Source organism: Colossoma macropomum, unplaced genomic scaffold (assembly GCF_904425465.1).
Source record: "Colossoma macropomum unplaced genomic scaffold, Colossoma_macropomum, whole genome shotgun sequence".
Taxonomy (NCBI): Eukaryota; Metazoa; Chordata; class Actinopteri; order Characiformes; family Serrasalmidae; genus Colossoma; species Colossoma macropomum.
This window is the reverse complement of record NW_023494796.1, coordinates 23,849,434-23,875,796: the sequence shown is the minus strand read 5'-3', so window position 1 is coordinate 23,875,796 and position 26,363 is coordinate 23,849,434. Positions and strand designations below refer to the sequence as shown.

The window sequence follows — 26,363 nt, the reverse complement described above, 5'->3', positions numbered from 1 at the left end:
AGATTTGATAAGTATTTCTGATAAAGTGGCCAGTGAGTAGAAGTTGAAGGTAGGTGTTTCTAATAAAGTGACCAGTGAGTAGAAATACAGGGCAGGTGTTTCTAATAAAGTGGCCAGAGAGTGGAAGTACAAGGTAGGAGTTTCTAATAAAGCAGCCAGAGAGTGCAAGGTAGGTGTTTCTAATAAAGTGGCCAGAGAGTTGAAGTGTAAGGGAGGTGTTTCTAATAAAGTGGCCAGTGAGTGGAAGCCAAAGGTAGGTGTTTCTAATCTACAACCTGATTTGCTACACAAACTTCTCTTAAATTATGGAATGACCATGCAGGGAGGATTAAACATGGTTGCTATGGAACTGCATGGGTATGGTGCTTTGATGTATGGAGGGCTGCTTTCTGAAGTGATGCTGGTAGACAGTAAAATCCTCTAAATGAAGATAAAACAGTCGTACCTTGATGGTTTGTGAACAAAAATAAGGTAAATACTGGACAACAACACGAAATAACGGATGCTGGAGAAGGAGAAGAAAGATGAAATGCCATTAAACACTAGTAGGCCTTCTAGTTTTGTTGGTATTACTAATGTTAGTATTGCAAGCCTGATGTCTGTCACCAGAGAGTCTGATGGGTTTTATCATTCCTTACTTTGATTGACATGAAGCTGACCAATCATATACTGGTGTCTTTGCATAAAGTATAGGGTCCAACAGTTGTTCTGATCAGCGCTAGAACAAAAGCAGACCCACATGATACAAAGTGGTATACTCATTGTCCAGCAACTGTGTCTTCCTATAAAATAGTTTCCTGTCAGACTGACAAATCGGGGTATGCAGAAGTGCACACATATAGCGTGATACAGGTGTGATAGTCAGCTTTTCTAGCAGTAACAACATAATAAGAAATCATTTCAAACAGCCCACCCTCATGTATCCACCCTAAAGGCTTGTAGTTTTTTAAAAGATCCGGCCACCTTCAGGATACATCATCAGAAAAGAGTTTTCTTTCGTTCTAAACTGGAAAATCTCAAACTACTATGTGGCACAGCTCTAGGCGGGAGTAGGCATGTTTGTATTAGTTGTAGTGATGGTTACATTTTTCATTAGGTCCAGACTGTTTCTCTAACCAGCAAAAACAAAGAATCTAGACACCCATAAGAGTTTAGGCATACGCTCTACCTTGTGGAAGGCCGTGATCAGAAGTGGTCAGCCATGGACTCCCATATCAATTATCTGATGTTGAAAATCCTCCCGGTGATAGTTTTGTGTGAGTGTAATTTGGAGTTGTTATGAATAATGGAATGAGATGGTGGTGCCAAGTAGGCCAGTGTGCTGTTATATTGCTTATGCTGATGCATATTCTGTCTGTCTGTCTCTCTGTCTCTCTGTCTGTCCAGCTTTTAGTACTGTAAAGGTAACATTGCTTTGGATGAAAAGCATTAAATTTAGCCATTACCATAAACATCTATCAGATCTTACTCTTAAAACTTAAACGTCCCAGTTAACAAAAGAAGCAGTATTACTTATTTTTCACTTGTAGCTGAAAGAGTGAGCAGAAAGTGTAGAGTCTAAACTTAGTATCTGTACCATGTTTGTGTGTGTAAGTGGAGGTGGAGATGTTTTATTATGATTAGAGTTTGTGTATATTTATGTGTACATTTTGTGTATATTTTTCCTTTACATGTTTGAAACTGAAATCAGGAGCACATATTTGAACCTGTCACTGCAGAATGTCAATGAAATGTACATACAGTACATTACGTAATTGCGATTGCATATTAATAGTTATGTAATATAAATGGAGAGCAAAAGTACTTAAACCCAAAAATTCTGCATTAGAAAATGGTTGAGATGTAAACAAAGTCATCTAGAGTGGAAAACCGTTGAGAGTCCAAAAGTGTCTAGAAATTCAGAGTCTAAAAGCTCCTCCAGTTATTACGGGAAATGGTTATGAATGCACTGTGTGATGTCTGAGACTTTGCTTTTACAATAGTTTTGAGACAGTTTCGGCCTAAATGTAGTTGTTTACAACCAATTCATGGTGAAAGGGAACATGCACACAAAAACACAATAATTTTTTTAGATTTTACCATCTTCAGCACCACATGTAAAATGTATAGATTCACTAGTCATTTGTGGCTATGTTTGCCACCCCAGGTTCTTATCATCAACCACAATAAACAGTTCTGACCTGATAAGTTTCTCGAGAGTGGAGCATTTCACGCCAAACCACTCTGAATGACTTTCAGAGATCAGTGAATTCCCATTTAGGTGCATTAACATTTGTGCTGGTAAAAAGAGAAGCGATAGATAAATGGAAACGTGTTTGCTGAATAAAGACTGTAAATGTGAATAGAATAAAGTCATATGCCTGGTCAGGTGTTTCCATTTTTTGGCCATAGCTAGGAAACATGACAGAAAGCAGCAGACAACAGGAATTACAGAAAAAAATGATTACGTACCTTAGTCTGTCAGAGAAAAACACTACAGTGATGTTATGCAGCCTGCTGCTGATTAATGACCATATCCTGAGCCATCATGTCAGTCGGTGTGTTCTCTGTCGGTGCTTTTCCATTAAAATACAGCCATAAAATGAAATTAAAACAGCAGCGAGAAGCTGCTCAGCATTAGAGATTTCTCTGTAGACTTGCTCCATATTTATCAGAAGTGTTTTATAGACGTGACGTACAGGGTTTTATTCTCTTGTGCTGAGCTGATGGAAACATTAAGCATAAAGCATTATTCACGTCATTTTTCGTGGCATTTCAGTTGAATTTACTCAGCAGCTGGATGGAAACCTGGATACAGTCTGTCTGCTGAAAACAGACGAACTGCAGAGTAAAAGTAAGAGAGACGGCGCTTCCTGACTGAGGAGACGTCCTAAATAGCACAGCGTTAGGAATTCACCCTGTTAAATGGTAACGTTTCCCCTGTGTTTCTGAAATATTCAAATGAAGGAAATAAGTCTGATATTTGGGGGAGAAGAGAGAGAGCCGGCCGTTCGAGCAGCAAAATCTGTTATCTACTGCTTCAGTATTAGGAATAGCAGGAATAGCAAGTCATAAAACATACAGTTACACAATACTGATGTTTTTAACTCACCATTATTATTATTATTATTATTATTATTATTAATTGATTTCCATTAATCTCTTCATTATGACTTTGTATTAAGCAGTTTTGTTTAGCTTGTTAATTGCCTTAGAAAGAGAGAGAAAAGAACATGGATGAGAGAGAAGGAGAGAGAGAAAAGAAAGAAAGAGGGGATGAAAAAGAAAGAAATTAAGAGAGATAGGAAAAGAAGAAAAAATACAGATGAAGAGAGAGGAAAAAAGAGGGAGTAGAGAAAAGAAAGAAGGTGAGAGAGAAAGAGAGAGAAAAGAATGTGGAGAAAAGAAAGTCATGAAAAACAGAAGGTGAGAGAGAGAGAGGGGAAAAAGAAAAGTGTGGAGAAAGAAAGTAGAGAAAAGAAAGAAGGTGAGAGAGGAAGAGAGAGAAAATAAAGGTGTGCAGAAAAGAAAGAAAAAAGTTGCGAGAGAAAGAAGGTAAGAGAAAAGAGAGGGTGTGGAGAAAAGAAAGTAGAGAAAAGAACAAAGAAGAGAGAAAAGAATGTGAGTGAGAGAGAGAGAGAGAGAGAAAAGAAAGCTGTGGAGAAAAGAAAGAAGGAGAGGAAAGAAAGAGGGAGGGGATGAGAATGAAATGAGAGAAAAAGGAAAAAGAAGAGACGAAAGAGGAAAGAGAATTAAATGAGGAAAAGAGATAGAGAGAGAAAAGGTGGGGGTGAAAAATGAGGGCGAGGAAGACAAGAAAAAGAGACAGAGGAGATAGGATAGATTTTAAAAGAAAAGAGATAGTGAGAAGACGAGAGAGAAAAAAGAGCAGGACAGTGTGAAAGAGAGGGAAAAAGAGAAAGATGAGAGAAATAAAAATGAAAGATTTTATGAAGAGATAGAAAAGCAGGACTATATATTCTTTATCTAGTTTATCTGTCTCTCTGTCTGTCTGTCTGTCTGCAGGCAGGAGAAAAAAAACAGACCTACTAGAAAAGGAGAGAGATGGATGGATGAGTGGGTAGAGATGGAGAGATAGAGGGGCACGAATAGAGACAGACAGACAGACTGAAAGGGAGAGAGAGAGTGATGAGTTCTTTGTGTAACTGAGACTCACCCATGTTTTCAAATAGAATATGTGGAGCCCCTCATCAATCAGTCAGAGCACACTGCCGCCATGGCAACACCTTATTCACTTTAAACACGTCTGTGAGGAAAGAAGAGCGGAGCAGCGCGTCTGTGTGTATGAGTGTGCACATGCACTTACGCCAAAGTGATTGGGCTGTTGATGTTGATGTTGCATGGGGGGTGTTGGTTGAGTAGGGACCGGGACCCTCTAAAATTGTTATTAGGCCCCTCAAACTGACTTACAAAACCAGTTTCTTAACAGCATACTTCACCAGTTAGTTACCCAGCATGTAATCTCCCTCGTATTCGTCATGGTAACCGTTTTAGTTACATATTATCGGTAATTGTTATGACAGTTATAAATACATCAAATATTAAGATGATAACAATTACCTGTAATAGTAACATGGCACTGTTACATCACCAAGCAAAATCTGTTATGACAACTCATGGCAAATGATATGTTTCGTGATATTTTTATAGCATTGTTTTATCAATATTATGTAACAGGATGCAATTAATATATAATCTTAAGCCCTGTTTCAGCTGGAGTAGTTCTACCTGTGGAAGTGCTGTGATTTGAGCGATTAGTGATGAGATCTGGGATTTTAATCCAGTATAAATCTGCCCTGTCTGTAGTCTGCTAAGTAATAATTCCAGAGCGAATTACCTTCTGTAATCTGTGAACTCTGAGCTCCCTCAGTAGTGCTAGTTCTGTCTGAATCAACATCACAGTAATGTAATAATAAAACCAGATAATCGAAAACGGCACCTCCATTTTTATCTTTTTTTATGTGACCTGAAGAAGACTGAGAGCTAGATGAAGCTTGATTTGATCCAATTTCTTAACCCTCAAGTTCATGATAAGACTTCGGTATATGTTCCCTCCTGTACTCTAAGATTATGCACCATCATTTTGAACTGAGTGGGCGTCACCTCGCAGTGAAATGGGATATAAAGTCTCCTCCCTCATCCAGTGTTGTCTTTTTTTGTTGCTGTAGTGAAGTGATGCCTGAGCGTCATGCTGAGGTAAACGACTATGCGATGATGTTTCGATCTGAACTGTTTGGGGTAATTTTGGGAAATTACACAGATGTTCTATCCTGTACAAACTGGCCACTCAAATCAGCCACAAATTACATTACCGGACCTTGTCTAAACTAATCCATCTTATAATTTGCTGAACGCTGAGCCCTGTTAGTAATAGTAGTTCTGTTTTGGATTGACATTACAGTAATGTAATAACTAAGGCTGTCACAATCATGACATTTTAGCTGACCATTAATTGTCATATAAATAATTGTGATTGACAATTTGTTTTTTCTTGTTCATTGTATGCAACTAAAATGCAACTAAAAGACCTGAAAATGGCCACATTGGCTGTTTTTATTTTATTTTGGCTATATTTTGCTTCTTGCAGCATAATATGACTGAAATCGAACAAACATGGAAAATTATTGCATTCAACTTAAATAATTATGATTATTTCAAAGAACTGCAATTAGCTGATTATGTAATAATTGTGAGCTTGTAGTAACTAGAAAATGGTAGTAGAAAATGGTGCCTTCAGCCTTTTTTTATCTTGTTTTGTGATCTGATGACATGCTAACAGCTAAAATGGAGCTTGATTATTGGGTTGCAATAAGTATGTCATATTAGTTGTCTGACGCTACACTGGCCAATTAAGAAGGCCATAGGCCCCATTTACACCTGGGCCTAATATATAATACACCAAATATATAAGCTGTGTTACATCATGGGTGCAGTGTCACTGTAAGTGCGTTTTACATAACTACAGAAAATCAGATTTTGTAAGTAATCTGATCAACCCGTTTACATGCACTTGAGTAATCAGAGAATGGGGAAACTCTGGGTCTACCTGAGTCAGACAGTAATCGGATTTCTGTTTTTGCAACCAGCCAATAAACTCACAGAAGATGTGACGTAAACGCAATGTAAAACTCAAACTTAATGCCACGCCTTTTTAAAACATCTCGCCACTTTACCTGAAAATATGAACATACATCATCTAGAATATGAAGAATATTTAAATCCTTCATTTCGTCAAGCATGTATTTGGTTTCAACGTCACTCCAGAAGTGTTTTGCTGCGTCTCGCGGCAGCGCTGCTTGCTTATTTCCGGTATCGTGGCCCTTTTAAATGTTTATGCAGATTTAAGTCAAGTAGGTGTTATGTTGCTTTATGAATGATGCCCTACAGTAATGCACATGAGACCCTAGTTATGGCACAGTGCACACATATGTGTGGGTGTCTGTACTTTGTGTTTGTAAGAAAAAGAGTGTGTTTGTGTGTTAGATTCATTGTGATTTTTCTTGTCTGCACCTGTGTGTGTGTGTGTGTGTGTGTGTGTGTGTGGAGTGATTGCTGAGGACCCTCTGACTGTGTTGAACTGATTACATCATTAGAGTCTCAGTGGTAACTCAGTCTGAATGTGACATTGTCCAATCAGCACAAGGACAAACCCCCCCATGTTCTCTCACACACGCTCAAATGCCTTTTATTAGGTTCGGTCCCCAAACTGACCACAGCAACGGAACACCTGTACTCACATGTCTTACTTGACTGTAGGGTCAAAGCAGGGAGCATTTCAGGACAGGTTCATGATTGAGTCTCTTTACATGATGCTTGGACGAAACTTACTGTTCATAAAGAATTGCTGTCATGTCATAATAGAGATTTAAAGGGCCATTTTAAAAGAAAACTGAACTTGATGTATTTGATGTACAGATTTATTGTTCAAATTACAGTGCACTCTTTACCCCCCTATACAGTCGGCATACGGCAACTAAGCCGCAAAAACAGCCTGCTTTGAATTCCTCATGGTCGTGACATCACAACCATTAGCACATTTCCATATGGCCGCCCATTCGGTTTACAGCAGTTTAGCTCTGTGTACAGTCAGTAGCAGTGTCTGTTTTTGGTACTGTTGTTAGTCATCTTACCATTTTTCTATTTTTATTTTTTTTTGTACCCTTTTCACAGGTCGCAGTTCTCAAGCTAGAAACATAAAATGTTGCAAGACTGCAGAGGCTATGCTGGAATAGTGCCCTTGTGCTCCCCTCAGGAAATGAATGGCAGAGTTTTGAGAAAGTTCAAATCTAACTGCAATACCATAGCAACCGCCAGAGAGAGCAATACCAATGGCCTAGCACCACCTTAGCAACTCCTTGGGATAACATGCAATGGATTAGCAACACCTTAGCAACCAACTGGGATACCATACCAATGGCCTAGCAGCACCTTAGAAACTCCTTGGGATAACATGCAATGGCCTAGCAACACCTTAGCAATCACCTGGAATACCATACCAATGGCCTAGCAACACCTTAGCAATCACCTGGAATACCATACCAATGGCCTAGCAACACCTTAGCAATCACCTGGAATACCATACCAATGGCCTAGCAGCACCTTAGAAACTCCTTGGGATAACATGCAATGGCCTAGCAACGCCTTAGCAACCACCTGAGATACCATAGGAATGGCCTAGCACCACCTTAGCAACTCTTTGGGATAACATGCATTGGTCTAGCAACACCTTAGCAACCACCTGGGATACCATACCAATAGCCTAGTAACACCTTAGCAACCACCTGGGATATCATCCCAATGGCCTAGCAACACCTTAGCAACCACCTGTGATACCATATCAATGGCCTAGCAACACCTTATCAGTTACTTGGGATAACATACAATGACCTAGCAACCATCTTAGCAACCGCATGGGATACCATAGCAATGGCCTAGCAACACCTTTACAACCACTGTGTAGCTGTATGTAATGGAATTGAACAAATCCATGCAAAACATTTTTCAAGCTGTTATGTTTTGAGTATGTTTGTGTGTATGTGTTGCTGTAGTCGTGTCCTGTGTGTGTTCCTCTGTGATTAGGATGTGAATAGAGACGGAGTGACTAATATATCGTTAAAGCTTTAAAGTCTAGACCTAAACACACAGAGTAGTCTGTTCCTCTCTCTGAGCCCTGCAGAGCTGTTTATTACACCGAGAGACTCGCGTGTCCACAGTTCAGCGTCTGGGTACAAACGTGCACTGTGTGAGTGTGTGTAGGTTTAGTAGGGCTGAATGGGGGAGAGACTTATGAGAAAGAGCGAGGTGTGGGGGGAGGAAGCTTGAGACAAAGAGGGGAAAAAAAGAGAGATAAATAGAGATCAAAAAGAGATAGAGAGAGAAACAGATGAGAGAGAGAACAACAGATGAAAGAGAGACAGAGAGAGACAGGCAGACAGTGAACGAGAAACAGAGAGAGAACACACACACAGAGAGAGAGAGAGAGAGAGAGAGACAGAGTGAGAGAGAGAAGCATAGATGAGAGCGAGAGAGAGACAGTGAGAGAGAGAAGCATAGATGAGAGAGAGAGAGAGAGAGAGAGAGCGAGCTGTATTTCTTCATTAGTTTCTACAGTAGCAGGTTGAACTCCTCTAGGCCTTCTGCAGCCACAGTACACTCTACAGACCCTCAGACTCTATTACACCCCTTAGGGGGGCAGGGCGAGGGGGGGCTGTAGTCTTTGGTTTTTCACTGAATGCAGATCTATATGTTTACACTGCAGCACATGCTGTGTTTGTGTGGGCGGGGGGCGTCGGGGGGAGCGTAGGTTTCTATAAAGTCAGAGAGGACTGGCCTCAATGTAAATTGTGCTGAGTAGGCGTAATGCCTGATTTACTCACAGCTCTATGTGTTCACAACATACTTTCAGGCAGTATTAGATACAGAGGAGATATGCAGCACTGGGACAAGTGGACCTGGGAGAGGAATTTATCTTCTGTACGCTATCTTTCAGACTCTCTCTCTCTCTCTCTCTCTCCATCTCTCTCTCCTGTATGCCTTGTCTCCTGGGGCTGGAGAATAAGTGTGTGCCAGGGCAAAAACAACAGGATACCTTTTAAAAAATAGTTCAGTCAGTGACTACACCTGAATATTTTCACACACATTCTAGCTTGTTTTTATACAGTGTATGGACATGGAGTCATATATATGTAGACTGACTGGCTACTTCATTATAACCACCTCCTTGTTTCTACACTTATTGTCCATTTTATCAGCTTCACTGACCATATAGTTGCACTTTGTAGTTCTACGGTTACAGACTGTAGTCCATCTGTTTCTCCGTATTTCTCCGAATTACTTTTCAATGGTCAAGATGCAGGACCACCACAGAACAGGTATTACTGGTGGATCGTTCTCAGCACTACAGTGACACTGATGTGGTGGTGGTGTGTTAGTGTGTGTTGTGCTGGTAAGAGTGGATCAGACACAGCAGTGCTGCTGGAGTTTTTAAACACCTCAGTGTCACTGCTGGACTGAGAATAGTCCACCAACCAAAAATATCCAGCCAACAGTGTCCTGTGATGAAAGACTAGAGGATGACCAACACAAACTGTACAACAGCAGATGAGGTACTGTCTCTGACTTTACATCTACAAGCTGGATTAGCAAGGTAGGTGTGCCTTATAGAGTGGACAGTGAGTGGATACAGTGTTTAAAAACTCTAGCAGCACTGCTGTGTCTGATCTACTCGTACCAGCGCAGCACATACTAACATACCACCACCACGTCAGTGTCACTGCAGTGCTGAGAATAATCCACCACCCAAATAGTACCTGCTCTGTGGTAGTGCTGTGGGGGTCCTGACCACTGAAGAACAGGGTAAAAGGGGCTAGAAAAGTATGCAGAGAATACTTTTGGTTCTATATACATACATTTTGCGTATGGTCAGTGGAGCTGATAAACTGGACAGTATGTGTAGATACAAGGAGGTGGACATAATGAAGAGGCTGGTCAGTGTGTGTGTGTATGTATGTATGTGTGTATATATATATATATATATAATGGGTCTGTAGCCTTTTTGTGCTTCTGTAAATTAGCCCTGTTTTCCTGTTTCCTTTCCCCTCTTCCCCTCATTAATATTCATGAGCAGTGTTAGACTCAAACCACCAAGAGACTCCCATCCAGTCCCCAAAGCTTTGTGGGATGTGTGCTGATATCAGTCATTCACTCTTTCCCTCTGTGAGCACCCTCCATAGGGACCCTACCCAGGAGTCTAGGGGGAAATCAGAGAGTGTCCACTGAATCTGAGAGCTGCTCTAATAAATCATCTGCTCTGTGCCTCTATCTTTAATTACCACGTTCCAACATCTGAAGAATGTTTAGAGGTTCACAGAAAGCCTGAAAACAAAATGGTCACATAAAATGCCATGACAGATGTTCTCTGCCTGTTCTGTTTTTGCTAACTCTTGTTTTGCTATCTCTTGGTTGGGTTTGTACTGGAGGTAAAGGGTTAGACTGTTAAGTGTTAGAGATGTTAGATGTTAAAGCTAGACTTTCAGTTCAGGCTGTAACACACACATTAACATACATTGTGCCTTAAAATATATAACTTTTACAGTGACTCCTTCAGTAACAAATCCTGGCATAGAGCTGCCGTTGCTGCTTTCCATTTCTAACAACTGACTAAAGCCTTAGACTGCAGCTTGTATTCACAGTCAGAAGTCCTGTAGTGACACTTTTTCCTGACTAAATTGATTCCATCCATCGTAAATCAAAATGTGATTGATTCCAATGTCACTTCCTAAATAGTATCTAATGTAATGCCTTCAGTTCAGCTCCTGAAGTCTTAAACAATGGAAGAGCTCACTTGGTTGTTACCATGGGTAGGAATATTCTGATAACATTGTGTTTGCTGTGTCAAGATTTTGTTTCCAACCAAAGCTTAACAATGAAAAGGAGCAGTACTGCAATCATTGCAGAGCTTCAAGTGTGATGATTCTATTAAATACAGACATCATTAGGTCTTCTCTTGGTCTCCAAATGGCAGAATAGTGCAATTAGCTAAAGACTGATCCAGCCACAGTGAAGCGCTGCAGGAGGCCATTCTTTCTGACTGTTATTAGGCCTTATATCTCATCAGCACTGAGGCTGCGCTTGGGCAACAGAGATCTGTTAGTAGATATGCTCATGACTAATGCGCCACAGATGGATTTTTACTGTGCAATACATCTTATAGCACTTGGAACTGTGCAGTTTCCTGGAATTGCACAATGCATTTTATATTTCCAGGAACTGTGCAATACTGCCTCTGTCATCGCTGAGTGCTGTCTCAGGTGCTTGAGTTTCTTGGAATATCTTTAGTATTATGATATACTGACTGCTATTTTTATTATTATTATTTTATTTCGGTGTGAATTAATTTAATTTATTTGCTACCTTTGTGTTTCGGTAGCTGACATATCGCATGTCCGGAGAACTTTTTTGTAGACCTTTTTTAACTGAAAGTTTAACATTTGCAAGCTATTGCTTCAGAACCTATTCAGGTCAATGGATTTTTTTAGCATTTCTGTTAATATTATTGTACTGTTATTTATTTTACTGTAGTCCTCTGCTGTGACATTACTCTCTTAATTATATATGAAAATGTATAAAAGAAATTTAAATCACATTTACTCTAATCAATGCATTGATTGATTAAAGACTTATAATAAACAAAACAGTGTAATAGAAAAAACAAAGCTGAAAACAAAGCTTAGATGCTTTTGAATGGTTCAAGAACTAATAATAATAGTAATAAATGTAATAAAAATAGTAATAGATTGTTGCAACTAATTATTATTAGACACTGAACACAACAATGGAAGTACAAGCTTTTTTGTTTACTTACGTTCAACATTTCTGAAATATTCACAAAACCTCCATAATCAATCAAGTGTATTAATGGCTTGTATTTGCAGTCAGATACAGTTTAGATATAGTCATGTTACTCATATCTCTCTTTCTCTGCTTCTCTGTGTTTCTCTGTAACAGAACGCTGACCCGGTGCATGACCTCTTGCTGGACGTGATCACGTGGGTGGGGATTTTACTCTCCCTCGTCTGTCTGCTCATCTGCATCTTCACCTTCTGCTTCTTCCGGGGCCTGCAGAGTGACCGCAACACCATCCACAAGAACCTCTGCGTCTCACTCTTCATTGCTGAAACACTCTTCCTAACAGGCATCAACCGCGCTGACCAGCCCGTAAGAAGCACACACATCAGATACACATATAGACCACTTTCAAGACTCTTCTTTTTTAGGATATGTGTTGTTAAGAGAAGTTAAGAGAGTCTTTTGCCTGGGTATCATTTGTGTGGTCTCTCTCACTGACTTGGTTGTGTGGACCACCACGCAAAAATATGAAGGGCTCCAGGATGGCTAACACAAAGGTGCATCAACAGATGAGCTAGGGGTTTCCAATAAAGTGTACAGTCCACTAACACAGTTTGTGGCTTTCCTGAAGCTGTTTCTTCAAGCGCTGGCTGCTTGTTAGCAAATTACATTTGCAGCAGGAGTAGCTCACTGACTCTGCTGTTGTTTGCATCTGCCTTGTTTGTTGGTTATTTTTCTTTGTTGTGTCTGTTGCTGCATTTGCAAGCTTGGTTTTCCCTGTGTGTGTGTGTGTGTGTGTGTGTGTGTGTGTTAGAGATTTGGCTCAGCTAGGAGGATAAATATGTTTTCCTCTTTATAACTCCAAATGAAACTCCACTCAGGAGTTTAACATCAGCGGTTTTTACGGCATAAAAAATTCAGACGCATTACCACCAGCATCCAGCTCTCTCGCTCGCTCTTGCTCGCTCTCTCTTTCCTCCCATCATCTCATCCCTCCTGCATTTCTGCCATCTCCACGTTTTTCTTGCTCTTTGAGCTGAAAAACATGACAGATATTCAGAAATGCAGCCTTTTTATATTTTATATCAATTATTTCTCACTTGTAGCTCATTGAAAAAGTGGAGAAACTCTGAAAAGTGCAAATTCTGAACTTCCTCAGTCCGTTCCACACTTGTTTGTGGAAGTAAAGATACTTTATTATCTTTAATGATTTTTTCTTAACATTAAAACAAATGGAAGACAATGCAGACTCAAATAGATGGAATCAAATATAAATGGATATCACAATGTAACTACCTATGTAATTATACTCTAAGAATACTAAAAATTCTAAATAGTACCAAAAAAGGTTCTTTAACCTCTTATTCTCCAGGGTATATTTTGGTTTGTCCGTCTGAATTTACATGACCAAATCGTAAGGCAAATTATTCAGTAACTGCATGAAATAAATGTAAATATTTATTTTATTTATTTTTATTTTTTGTAAAAGTTCCCCTCAAATTAACAGAATTTATGATCACACATATTGCTATGTGCTTACAATTAACTGCTGAAAGCCAAAAACCTTAGGCGCTTTTTGTATTATTTTATAAAAATAATTTTTACAGAGAAAATCACTGAAGAGACACATCTGTTTATAGTTTATAGCCCAGATTTGTGGGAGGGGCCTGTTTAAAGAAGTGCTTGGACCCCACAGATTACCGCTTTTAGCGTATTTCACTATATTGCTGTTACTGCATTCAGACAGTCCAGCAGTGTCACAGTATTAACTGTAGATCTATAGGGTTAAATGAGGCTCTGCTGCCGCTGAGGCTCCTCAGCTGAAGACCAAACACATTGATTTGTGCTTGTTGCTAGCGGCGTTTGGTAGTGTGAGCTATAGTGCAAGGGCTGTTAGACTCAGTAGAGAATCTGCTGGGCCGACCGAGCTGATGGGCTTCATTTAGATCATGTGACCTCCACTCTGAGTGAATGGAGTTAGGGATGAGCATATAAGCACCTCAGTGCCCCCCCTTTCTCTTCCTCTTTACTCGGCCTCTGTAATTCTTTTTTCTCTCTCTCTCTTTCATTTTCTGCCCCTCTCTCTCTCTTTCCACTCTCCCTCTCTCCACTCTCTCTCTTTCCTCTCTCTCTCTTTTCTGACTCATTCTTTATCATTTTCTCTCACTCCCCCTTTATCTTCTCTTTCCCTCTCCTTTCTCTTCCTTCTTTCCTTTTGTCTTTCCCTCTCTCCCTTTTTCTCTTTCTCTCTCTCCTCTTTTTCTTTCTTAACTCTGTTTATCTGTTCACCCTCCGCCTTCTCTTTCTCTATCTTTCTCTTTCCCCCTTTTTCTCTTTATTCTTTCTGCCCCCCTCTCTCTCTTTCTCACTTTCGTTCCCTATTCTGTTTTTCCTCTTTTTCTTTCTCTTTCTCTTTCTTTCTCTCTTCTTTTTTGTCTTCTTTTTTATCTTTCTATCTTTTTTGTTCTCCCCCTCTCGTTATTCTCTTTATCTTTTTTCCTGTCTCTCTCTCCCTTTTTCTCTCCCCCTCTTTTCTTTTTCTCTCATTTTCTGCTCTTTCTCTTTCTTTTCTCTTTCGCCTTTTCTTTTTCTCTTTCTCCTTTCCCTTCCTTCTTTTTCTCTTTCCCTCTGTCCCTTTTTTGTCTTACTCCCTCTCTCCTCTTTTTCTTTCTATACTCTATTTGTTTTCCCTCCCCCTTTCTCTTTTTCTATCTTTCTTCCCCTCTTATTCTCTTTACTCTTTCTCTCTTTTCCTCTCTCTTTCTTTCTTTCTCTCTCTTAATTCTGTTTCTTCACTCTATCTATTTTATCTTCCTTTTTTTTCTTTCTTTCTCTCTCTGTCTCTCTCTCTCTCTCTCTCTTCCTCTCTCTCTTTAAAACCCCCTGCAGTGAGTGTCTCTCGCCCCTGTGTCAGGTTATAGAGCAGTAATAATTGATCAGTCCTTCAGTTCTCCTGCTGTTTAAATAAACTCTGCAGGTCTCTACAGGGCACTGAAGGGTTAAACAGTGCAGGTCAGGGTTAAACTCCAGGGGGGCAGATTTCATTTTAAACCCCACTGGGGGTGTACAAACTTTGCCCACAGAGGGGCCTTCACCTCTCTGACACACTCTTGCGCTCTCTGACTGTGTTCGCGTTACAAGCCTTATTGCTCCAATTTGATTTTTTTGTCCCTGTCCAACCTTTCCGGCCTGCCAGTCCACGCTCGTCTGAGGGCATTCAACACGAATCTGATTTGTTTGCATATCCATATTTGAGCAGGAGGGATTTTCTGTAGTTTCAAATCCGATTTGTTACTCAGTCACACTTCTAGACCTCAGAATCACAAGAAGTGATTTGTATTACCTTGTATTTGTATTATCTTAGTTTAATGCCATTTCAAAGTATTATGCTTCTTTTCTTCATAACAAGCATAAATCATTGCTAGTAGTATGCTGATGTCTTGGTAGCTAACTAGCTAACTTTCCTGTTCCACCTTAAATGGTGCAGCAGTTACGTTCTGGCGCCTCAGGCATTTAAGACTGAACGGGAAAATTCTAACACGAAGCTGGCGAATAGCTGACTTCAGTTGAAAAAAATAAGAAATAGGATTGGGTCAGATCTGAGCCTTTATAGCTATGGCAAGCAGTGCAAACTGACTTGAGTGATTCTTGCATTATATAAGTGAGCAGCTAATTAAGGGATTAAGCAACAAAGCTGATGAAAACAGATCTGATGGATAATAACTAATTCACAGTGGAATGCATACATTTCCTATGTTGTAGTTCATAAATGTACATTTTTTACACATCATTACCGTTTTTATAGTGGCATAAAGATACTGTTTCAGTTCTGATATTGAAGTGAAGCAGTGCGTGATCAGCTAGTGATCATCGTCTGGCTTTGTTCAGCTGTTGCCTACAAGCTCACCCATTCACACCGCTGACTTCTAATCTCTGTACAGACTCCTTCCAAATCCAGCATGAGATCACAGCTCAGTAAGGCGTAACTGCCTGGGCAAAAACAGTTCACACTGAATCATGTGTTGCTGCTGCTGTTATTGGTAATGACTTTGTTTTTATTTACTCCAAACAGTGGCCAGAAAGCCAAGATTGGATTTTAGTTTCTGTAAATTTATACTGCATTGAACTGCATGCACACACAGCTAACACTGTTAATAGGAAATAAAAGCAGTAGTACCTGCTGAACCCCTTTATATTCAGTTAATAAACCGTATTATTCAGGAACAGCTATGAATCATTCAGTAACCACTGTGAATTAAGAACTAGTATGAGTAACTCAGTAACTACTAGGAATTATTCAGTGACTATTATGAATTTTTCAGTAATTGTTATAAATTATTCAGCATCCACTATGAATTATTCAGTAACAGCTATGCATTATTCAGTGTCTATTATGAATTACGCAGTAACGGCTATGAATTGTTCAGTGGGTATCATGAATTATTCAGTACCTACTGTGAATTATTCAGTTATTATTACGAAATTATTCAGTATTTTTAGGACCTCTGCGAATTATTCAGTAACTACTGTGTTATTCAGTAACTACTGTGAATTTGTCAGTACCTACTATGAATTATTCTGTAATTATTACAAATTATTCAGTAATTATTCAGTTATTACAATATCTGCTGTGATTTATTCAGTGCTTACTCTGAATTATTTAGTACCAACTATGAATTATTCAGTAATTATTAGAAATTATTCAGTACCTGCTGTGAATTATTCAAAACCTACTGTGAATTATTCAGTACCTACTATGTATTATTCAGAACCTGCTCTGAATTATTCAGTAACTACTGTGAATTATTCAGTACCTATAATGAATAATCCAGTTACTACTATGAATTATTCAGTACCTATAATGAATAATCCAGTTACTACTGTGAATTATTCAGTACCTATAATGAATAATCCAGTTACTACTGTAAATTATTCAGGAACTACTATGAGTTATTCAGGGACTATTATGATTTTTTTTTAGCAACAGATGCAAATTATTCAGTAACCCCTATGAATTGTTCAAAAACAATTGAGTTATTCAGTACTTATTATGAAATATTCAGTACCTAATTTAAATTATTCAGTAACCAATATGATGTTTTTAGAAACTATTACAAATTATTCAGTAACTACTATTAATCATTAATTAACTTTTTTTTTAATAATTCAGTAACTACTGTGAATTAGTCAGGAACTGTTGTGAATTATTTGCTAATGGCCTTGAATTATTCGGTAACTACTCTGAGCTAATATAAATTGAGAAATTGTGGAACCGCATACAGGGACTTTTACTTTAAAGGAGTGGTTTAGTCAAAAATGCTACCAAAAAAAAACAAATTACCACCAGTTAGGAGTATGGAAAATTACATTTGTAATTGGTGTGTACTAACTTTCATTCATTGTTAGCCATGTTAGCATATGTGGTCAAGCTCTTCTTTTAAGGGCAAAAGTCCATGCAAAAAAGTCCTTGCAACTGTTGCTTGGTTGGACAAGCTTTACAGAACCCACATTCAAACTAATGAGAGAAAAAGTCAATTTCTGTCAAAATATCTATAATAAGAGTGTGGTATTCATTTTCAGTGATATTTGTTTTGTATGCCTGTCCTGTTCGGATAAATTCCATCTACACTTTGTTTGAATTACTGAGCTAATGTTAGCATGGTTAGCATTAATTGTTGTTCCCTGCCTAGTTTCAATTAGCTACAACAATACAGTCCAGCTCAGTAACATTTTAAACTGGAAACTCAACGTTATGTAGAACCTTTAAACAAAGATCACTTTTTTGTTTTTTTGTGACCACTGCTCTGAAAGGTCATAATTGTGGACAGAGCATGGATAGGCCAATTGCATGTTGAAATCACGAAAACTCATTTAGAATAAATATAAATGTGGAAACAACATGACAGGATCAGGAAAGTCTGAAAAGATGCAGATTGATGTGCATTTCTGTATGTTTGTGTATGTTCGGTACGGCACTGGACACGTGTTGTATATGTTACTCTAATGGAAGGGTGCCATATATGATTGATGAGTTTAAACTCCATTGTTTTAGTGTGATTACGAATGCGGGACGAGATGTACACCATCCATCACTGTCCACTTAGGCCGAGGACTTGTGCGAGAGCGGTGCAGGCTCCTTCCAGTGCACTGCCACTAATAATTAGCACTGTTAAGCACTGCTGACCCTTCTCCTGTGTGTGTTCCAGATTGCCTGTGCGGTGTTTGCGGCCCTGCTGCACTTCTTCTTCCTGGCGGCGTTTACCTGGATGTTTCTGGAGGGTGTTCAGCTCTACATCATGCTGGTGGAGGTGTTTGAAAGCGAACACTCAAGGAAACGTTATTTTTACCTGACCGGATACGGCATCCCTGCGCTCATAGTGGCCGTTTCTGCTGCAGTGGACTACAGGAGCTACGGGACGGAGAGAGTGTAAGTACTTTATAGGGTGTTTAATTAACCATTATTATTTGGTCCAATCATGATAAAATGTTCACACAACCTAAAGGGCAGATGGTGTTTTTGAATGGTGTGGAAAATGTTAGGAAGTTATGAAGTGATCTTGGGGTTGGTTGGCACATGTGCCAACATGTCACTAAATATATGCTACAGTGCTTAGTGTTTGCGAAAGAAATGAAATAAGAATGTTTAAAAGATGTTTAACAAGTCTGCAGACATATAATGCAGAATTTTATTTGAAAGACTTTGTTCTTATACAGCCTGTGAAGGATACATTTCACAATTTCACTTCACAGATAGGCTGAATACAAATTAATATTTGTGTTTCCCAGCCATCCATATCCATTCATCTCCATAATGTGTGCCAAGCAACCCAGTGGGGTACACAACATGATTATAAGCATAAATTAACTTTTTATATGTAAACATTGTCTAACTGTCTATCTGTTTCTCTGCATACTTTATCATACCTTTACCGCATTTATCAACAGTCAGGTCCCCCACAGGACCACCACAGAGCAGGTATTATTTGGGTGGTGGATCATTCTCAGCACTGCAGTGACACGAACGTGGTGGTGGTGTGTTAGTGTTTGTCGTGCTGGTACGAGTGGATCTGACACAGCAGTGCTGCTGGAGTTTTTAAACACTTGTCCACTCACTGTCCACTCTATTAGACACTCCGACCCTGTTGGTCCAACTTGTAGATGTAACATCAGAGACAGTAGCTCATCTTTTGCTGCACAGTTTGTGTTGGACATCCTCTAGTCCCTCATCAGTGGTCAAAGGATGCTGTTGGCTGGATACTAACACACTAACATGCCACCCCATCAATGTCCTGTGGGGGTCCAGATCATTGAGTAACAGGGTGAATGTGTGATAAGAAGCAGAGAAACAGATGGACTATAGTCTGTAACTGTATATGCATCTATATGGTAAGTGAAGCTGATAAGATGGGCGATAAATGTAGATACATGGTAGGTGCACCCAAAAAAATGCTTAGCAAGTGTATATAGATATATCTATAAATAAATATTTATGCTTCCTTCACTTTCACTCTGGTGGATAAACCTTATTGTCACTTCCAGACATTCTGCTCACACATTTGTTTATTTCCCTAAAAAATCGTGTCTCATCTGGCGTGTAAAACTTTGATGTGAAATAATTGTGTGCACATATTTCATTATTATGCGCTGTTTATTCACGCTGTGTAATGACCTAGACTGTTCAATGTGTGTGTGTGTGTGTGTGTGTGTGTGTATTTGTGTTTGTGTTTAATCACATTTTGGTACAGAACCAAAAGCGAAGCACCTTCTCTGCACTACAAAGCCAGCAACACCTGTCCCTGTGCACTGCTCCAGGCGTGTGTATGGAACAGAGAGAGAGCGAGAGAGATAGAGAACGAAAGGGAGAGAGAGAGAGATAGCTCATTAGCAACAGTCCAAATCAAAACGAACCACTGGGAGGCGATGACCAGACAGCCAACTTCACTACTTCATCATTAGCCCCACACACACACGCACACACACACACACACACACACACACACACACATACACACACACATTGTACCTAGAGAAGTGAGGTTGAACACAGCCAGAAAAAAGACTCTTTTTTCTTCTGGTTCTGTACCAGAGTTTACTGAAACACACACACACATACACACACACACACACACACACACACACACACAGTCGCACAGAAAAACATATTCAGACAGAAATAGAAACACAGAAGCATAAACTCTGTCACAGCAAAGAGACGAGATACACACACACACACACACACACACACACACACACACACACACACACACAGAACACTGCTGACACTCCTTTAAATATTCCCTCTCTGATCTGAAGACAGTGGAGAGAAACAGCTCTCCATTCAACATAACTCATAATAAGTGCTTAGCCAGGCTTTGAAGACATATTGCAGCTGGCAGTAAAGTGGAGTGTGTATGTGGGGGGTGGGGGTGGGGGGGCTGTGTGTGAACACACTTTGATCTTACACCACACTTCCATTCCTTTTGTTCATAACTGTTCTTGTGAACGATTCACATCTCAACCAGAGGACAAAAAGAAACACTCTGTTCCTCTCTGTTGTGTATTTATAGAGATGGTGTGTTTTCGCTGCATGGGGCATTTCTTTATGCGACCGCAGTTCAGTGCAGCTCAACTGTAAAGAATTGTGCTTGATTACAGCAAATAAAAATGCACTACATTGCAATCATCTGCAGAATTGATGTCGGTGGGGCATCATCTGGTCAGGATTTATTTAAATTCAAATTTGCTTGTATAGCCCTTTTTATTTTTTAGAGATATAAGGTGCAGTGCATTGTGCTATTGAACTCAAAGTAGAGGTGTGTTGAATTACATTAAGTGACTAGTGAGAAATTGGCAATAATCCATGTACAATAATAATAATAATTAGTGATTCATTAACATTGTGTTGTGTAAAGTTGTATTGACTTAGAGGAGTTCCAAATGTATAGTTGTTTAAAATTGTACTAATGTATTCAGTTCCATACAGAGTTGAGTTGTATTGAGTTGTGTGGAGTTCCATATAGAGTTGTATAGGTGTATTGAGTTCCTTATAGAGTTGTATAGAGTTGTGATGAGTTGTGTGGAGCTCCATATAGAGTTGTATTATGTATTGAATTCAATATAGAGTGTGTGTGGACTTGTATTGAGTTGTGTGGAGTTCCATATAGAGTTGTATAGAGTTGTATTGATGCATTGAGTTCCATATAGAGTTGCAGTGTTGTATTATGTGGAGTTCCATACAGAGTTGTGTAGAGTTGTATTGATGCATTGAGTTCCATATGGAGTTACGTAGTGTTGTATTGAGTTGTGTGGAGTTCCATGTAGAATTGTATAGATGTGTGGAGTTCCTTATAAAGTTGTATTGATGTATTGAGTTCAATATAGAGTTGTACAGAGTTGTGTGAAGTTCCTCATAGAGTTGTGTTGAGTTGTATCGAGTTGTGTGGCGTTGTGTCGAGTTGTATTGAGTTGTGTGAAGTTCCATATAGAGTTGTATAGAGTTGTACTGGTGTATTGAATTGGGTTGTGTGGTGTTCTATATTGAGGTATATTGGATTGTAAAGTGTCTCGTATAGTGTTGTAGAGTGATACTGAGTTTCACACAGAGTTGTATTGAGTTGTGTAAAGTTCTGTATAGAGTTATATTGTATCAAGTCGTGTGAATTTCAGTATAGAACTGTATTGGGCTGCATAGAGTTTTATAGAGTTGTAAAGAGTTGGACTGACATGTTGAGTTCAAGATAGAGTTGCACGTTTCGTAATGAGTTCTTGAAGTTCTTTATAGAATTGTACTGGGTTGTGTAGGGTGCTATATAGATTTGCATGACTTCTGTATAGAATTGTATAGAGCTGTAGTGAGGTATGTGGCTTATTCCAGATAGATGTATATGGATTGAATTGTGTAGAAATCCTTACATAGTTGTAAAGAGTAGTGTACATGCCCAGATTAAGTTGTATAGAGCTGTGTGGAGTTCTAAATAGAGTTTAGTGAGTTTGAAATTTGAATTGATTGTTGAAAATAACATTCCAAATTTGGGTATTTTGCCAAAACAGTTGTTTACAATTTTTCTTTATGTGAAATGGGATGTTGCAATGCAAAAACATGGGCGGAGCATGTCTTTAAAGATACAGTTCACTTTATGTGGAGTAGTGTTTAATTGTAGTCTGTAAACTCAGTAGAAATCAGATTAGCTTTTAAATGCCTGGGATTCATGTCCTTTAATGATAGTGTGCAGCAAATGAATTGTGTGTTGAATTGTAAGCAGTCTGCTCTGTTGAACCGAACAGAACTGTGTTGCATTAACGCTCCATAATGTTGGAGTGCAGCTGATTAGCTCTGCGTGGAGTTCTGTTGAAATGTGTGTAGAATTGTGGGAATAACTATGTGGAATTGCATAAAGCTGCAGTTATCTCATTGTGAATTGATGACCGATGCTGAGAGTGTCAGGGCCGTGTTAGAGTGAGCTGGAGGAGGATTTGGTGGGAGTGATGGCGGCTCTAATGCAGCGGAAATTAGCGGCTGAATAATTTAACGAGCGCTCATGTATCAGCCCCGTGTGGGGGCTCACATGGCAGGAGAAAAAACTCTGAGCCTTTCCAGCCGCCTGCTATTGCTGATGTGACCTCCATTGCATTACGCATACAGAGAGGACGGCGAGATGGGCACGTAAGGGGTGGTAGGCGGGGTTGCCAGGGTGAGTTTAACTCCCCTTTTTTCTCTTATTCAGGTGCTGGTTGCGTCTGGACACGTACTTCATCTGGAGTTTTATAGGGCCTGCCACCCTCATCATTATGGTAAACACCTGTTAATTAACCCAGCTTATTAGCACACATATCCCATAATTCCCTTTAATGATTTTTGTGAGCAATATTTTTATTTATATAAGAGGTTTATTATATTAAATATCTTTTAACAATGGCTACATGGTCAGATGCAGACAACATATGGAAACAATTTTTTACAGAAAAAGGGAATGTGCATCTGTAGCATCTATTTTTCTGCTCTTTGAAAATATGAAGCATTGCTAATGCATGACTACAGTCTAGGATTATATTTATAGTCATATCATGGTTAGATAGAGGTCATATTCTCCTGCTGATGACTTATGACCTGATATGTATTTTCTCCAAGCTGAACGTCATCTTCCTGGGCATCGCTCTCTACAAAATGTTCCATCACACGGCCATACTGAAGCCTGACTCCGGCTGCCTGGACAACATCAAGTAAGTGTGAATACACCACTCACTCCTGAGGACCCCTAAAACATGTCTGCTGGTATGTTGCCATAGCTTTATTCCTCCTTCTGCTCATCGATCTTAGAATCCAGGTAGACTGTGCGCTTGTTTTTTTCTTAGTAGCGTTAGCAAATGCTTTGAAGGTGAGGACCCACAGATTTGCTAGCATTTAGACATTCGGTGCTTATCTTTTAAATGAGGCAGTCATTATTGCTCTGAATAACAGATCCTAATATAGCAGGAAATCCTGAAATTTCAATTTAAAAATGATACATATAAAACCAGTGAACACTGATGGAAGTGTGCCGGTACAGTGATCTAGAAAAGATTAAAGAAGGCAGTACATCGTGTTTAGTATTCCTTATTAGCATTAAACACTGAGGGCCGTACAGATTGGTGTATCTAATTAGTACTGGAGGGTGGTGTAGAGTTTGCTATTACTTATTAGCATTAAAAGGTGGTATTCTCGTTAGCATTATAGGTTCGAGCGCATTATCAGAGAGTGTCAGGTGCTCTGCAGGTTGAGCAGCATTATGGGCAGAGCGGAGAGGCACCGGGCCGAGTAGTGCAGTATTAACCCCGGCCATCTACACGCGCATGAATATTCATAAGCGGCCGCCAGAGGCCGGCCACTCAGGAGAGGCCGAGAGCTATAATGACTTTACGAAAGTGTGGATTTATTAATGCTGCTGCTTTGGAGGTAATGAAACGCGAGAACTGCGGGGGTGTGTGTGTACATATATATATATATGTGTGTGTGTGTGTGTGTGTGTGTGTGTGTGAGAAATGGTGTTGCTGTGGAGGGTTTGGAATTTGACAGGGAACGAGCGAGACTCTATTCCGTGTGCATGTGGTCATGGATCAGATCTCTGAGCAGAGCGATGTGTCTCGGTGGGAAAGGGGGTCGTGCAGAGTTGTCAGAGAAGCATCAGTGGAGCTTTCTGACTGACAGCTCCTTCAGCCAATCACATCAGGGGGTTTTCTGACGTGGGGAGAAATGTGACATATCTATTTCTCAATCACAAAGCTGTAACCTGATGGTCTACAGAGCCACGTCTGATCCAGATAATAAAATAATAAGCATTAAAAATACATTTATTGTAAAAAGAGAGAAAACTGAGTAAAGATTAAAGGACATATATGGTGTTGTCTGGAAGTCTGTAAGGAAAGGGTGTTTTTTTTAGCTTTTGGAATTGTAAGAGGCCTAAAATAAAGCCTTACACGTCTCAAGTTATTACTGTAATTTTGCTATACATTATGTACTTTGATTTATAGTATGTAATGTTAAATGTAATGCCATAGTTAGATTGGATTTACGTTCCATATTGACAGGTTGAAGTTTACACTTTCCACCTTGTGTTTTGACATCAAATAATGGCAAATCATGATAAAACCTTTCTGTAAAAAGACTGTACGACATGCAGGAATCAGAACAAGCTTTTCAACAAGGCAGAGAATACAAAGTGCCAGCAAAACATCAAATGCTTGTCAAAACAACCACTTTTGCAACCACAATACTGAACAACCTCACCGCCTCAACAACGTTGACGTCTAGTTACATTTAGCTTAAATGAACTGACATCATAGACGGTTTATATTTAGATATCTATCTAGTACATTATGAATGGCTGACATTAGCATGCTAGTTAGCTCAGTGTCCATCATTACCTTCTACTCGAGTCACACTGGCTAACATGCTAATTTATCATGGACATTTTAAACTGAGCTCACTGATGGAAAATGTTGATCAGAGACAGTAGCTCATCTGTTGCTGCACAGTTTGTGTTGTTCATCCTCTAGTCCTTCATTAGTGGCCACAGGACGCTGTTGGCTGGATATTTTTGGTTGGTGGACTATTCTCAGTCCAGCAGTGACACTGAGGTGTTTAAAAACTCCAGCAGCACTTCTGTGTCTGATCCACTCGCACCAGCACAACACGCACTAACACACCACCATGACGTCAGCGTCACACATACATGGTAAGTGGAGCTGATAAAATAGACAATGAGTGTAAAAACAAGAAAGTGGTCTTAATGTCATGGCTTATCGGTGTGTATATATATATATATATATACTAACCATTTATGAGATATTTTATTATGAATTGAATTTGATGTAAGTTTGTTGTCTCTACAGTCCTTCTTTTCAGAAAGAAAAGCATCCTTTACATGATACATTTATATTATCTGTTGACACACAAACAAACAGCAAGATGCCAAGATAACGTTTTGAATGTAAATTGTATGCAAAAGTTTAAACATCCTCAGTCAAGTCACGTTTTTATTTGAAAATATGTGAACACGTCTTCTACAGAGAACACACTTAAACATGACATTTTTCTGCATTTTTTAATGCAACAACAAAACACGGAATTTGATGAGGGGCACCCAAACTTTTTGCATACGACCCTAACTATGTAATTAGTTGTGTGATTGTATAATTCTGTTTAAATAGTATAGCGAACCGTGACAGTAACAGGTCTTAGACGTTTGAAATTGTTTAGCTTTTCCTCTAAAGAGGCTTTATGTTAAGAGTCAGAGTCTCTTACAGACACGCTTTAGGATGCATAAGAATTTCTCCATCACCGTTTTCTGTCTCCCACATTCCTCCTGTCGTTTAACATTCACTTTCTGACATCAAGCGCGCTGTGCAGAACGTCAGACCGACAGTGTCTCATTACAGGCATAAAAAATGGACCCTGTACAAATACGGCTGGATTGAATGAGATTGAATGACCCTGCATTAGAGCGGATGAAGCGTCGACAGCAGCACAAGAGAATCCGTTTGGGCCCGTCTGATTAATTAGGCAGCCTGTAAGGTGTCATTACGTGCCGAATCCTCCCTTTGATAACGTCTTAGATGAAATTGGATAATTTTGTAATCAGACGTCCTATTCATGCTGATAATTAGATGATGATAGTCTCCTGTTTCCACGGCGCTAATTCACCAGTCGCCATTTAAAGCTTCAGGTCCGTTTGATTAGGAGCTGAAAGAGGAGGAGAAGAAAGAGAATGAAAACAAAAACAAAGTCCGCTGTGTGCGGATGTGTGAAAGATCTCGGCGTTGGCTGTCTGGCTGTGTTGACCTGTGTGTGGGTTTCGTCTATGAGATGATTTATAAAGCTGTTTGAAATGAAGCGATATAAAGCGTGAACAGGCCTGTGGATAAACCAAGGTCGCGACCTTTCTGTCTCGGCTCTGTCATCCTGCTAAATCCAGATGTATGCCTTCAATTCGGAGAGTAAACGGGGTGCGTGTGTGTGTGAGATGGTCCACTGGTCACCA

At 39.5% G+C, this 26,363-nt stretch overlaps 1 protein-coding gene across 1 annotated transcript in view; it reads left to right on the top strand.

The window, feature by feature from the left end:
* LOC118816661 (adhesion G protein-coupled receptor L3-like) overlaps positions 1–26,363 on the top strand; it is a 450,500-nt gene that overhangs the window by 382,746 nt on the left and 41,391 nt on the right. The window contains exons 15-18 of the mRNA XM_036583171.1: positions 12,007–12,216; positions 18,054–18,274; positions 22,572–22,638; positions 22,976–23,067. Of these exons, the coding sequence (XP_036439064.1) occupies positions 12,007–12,216; positions 18,054–18,274; positions 22,572–22,638; positions 22,976–23,067 (590 nt within the window). The remainder of the gene's footprint in view (positions 1–12,006; positions 12,217–18,053; positions 18,275–22,571; positions 22,639–22,975; positions 23,068–26,363) is intronic.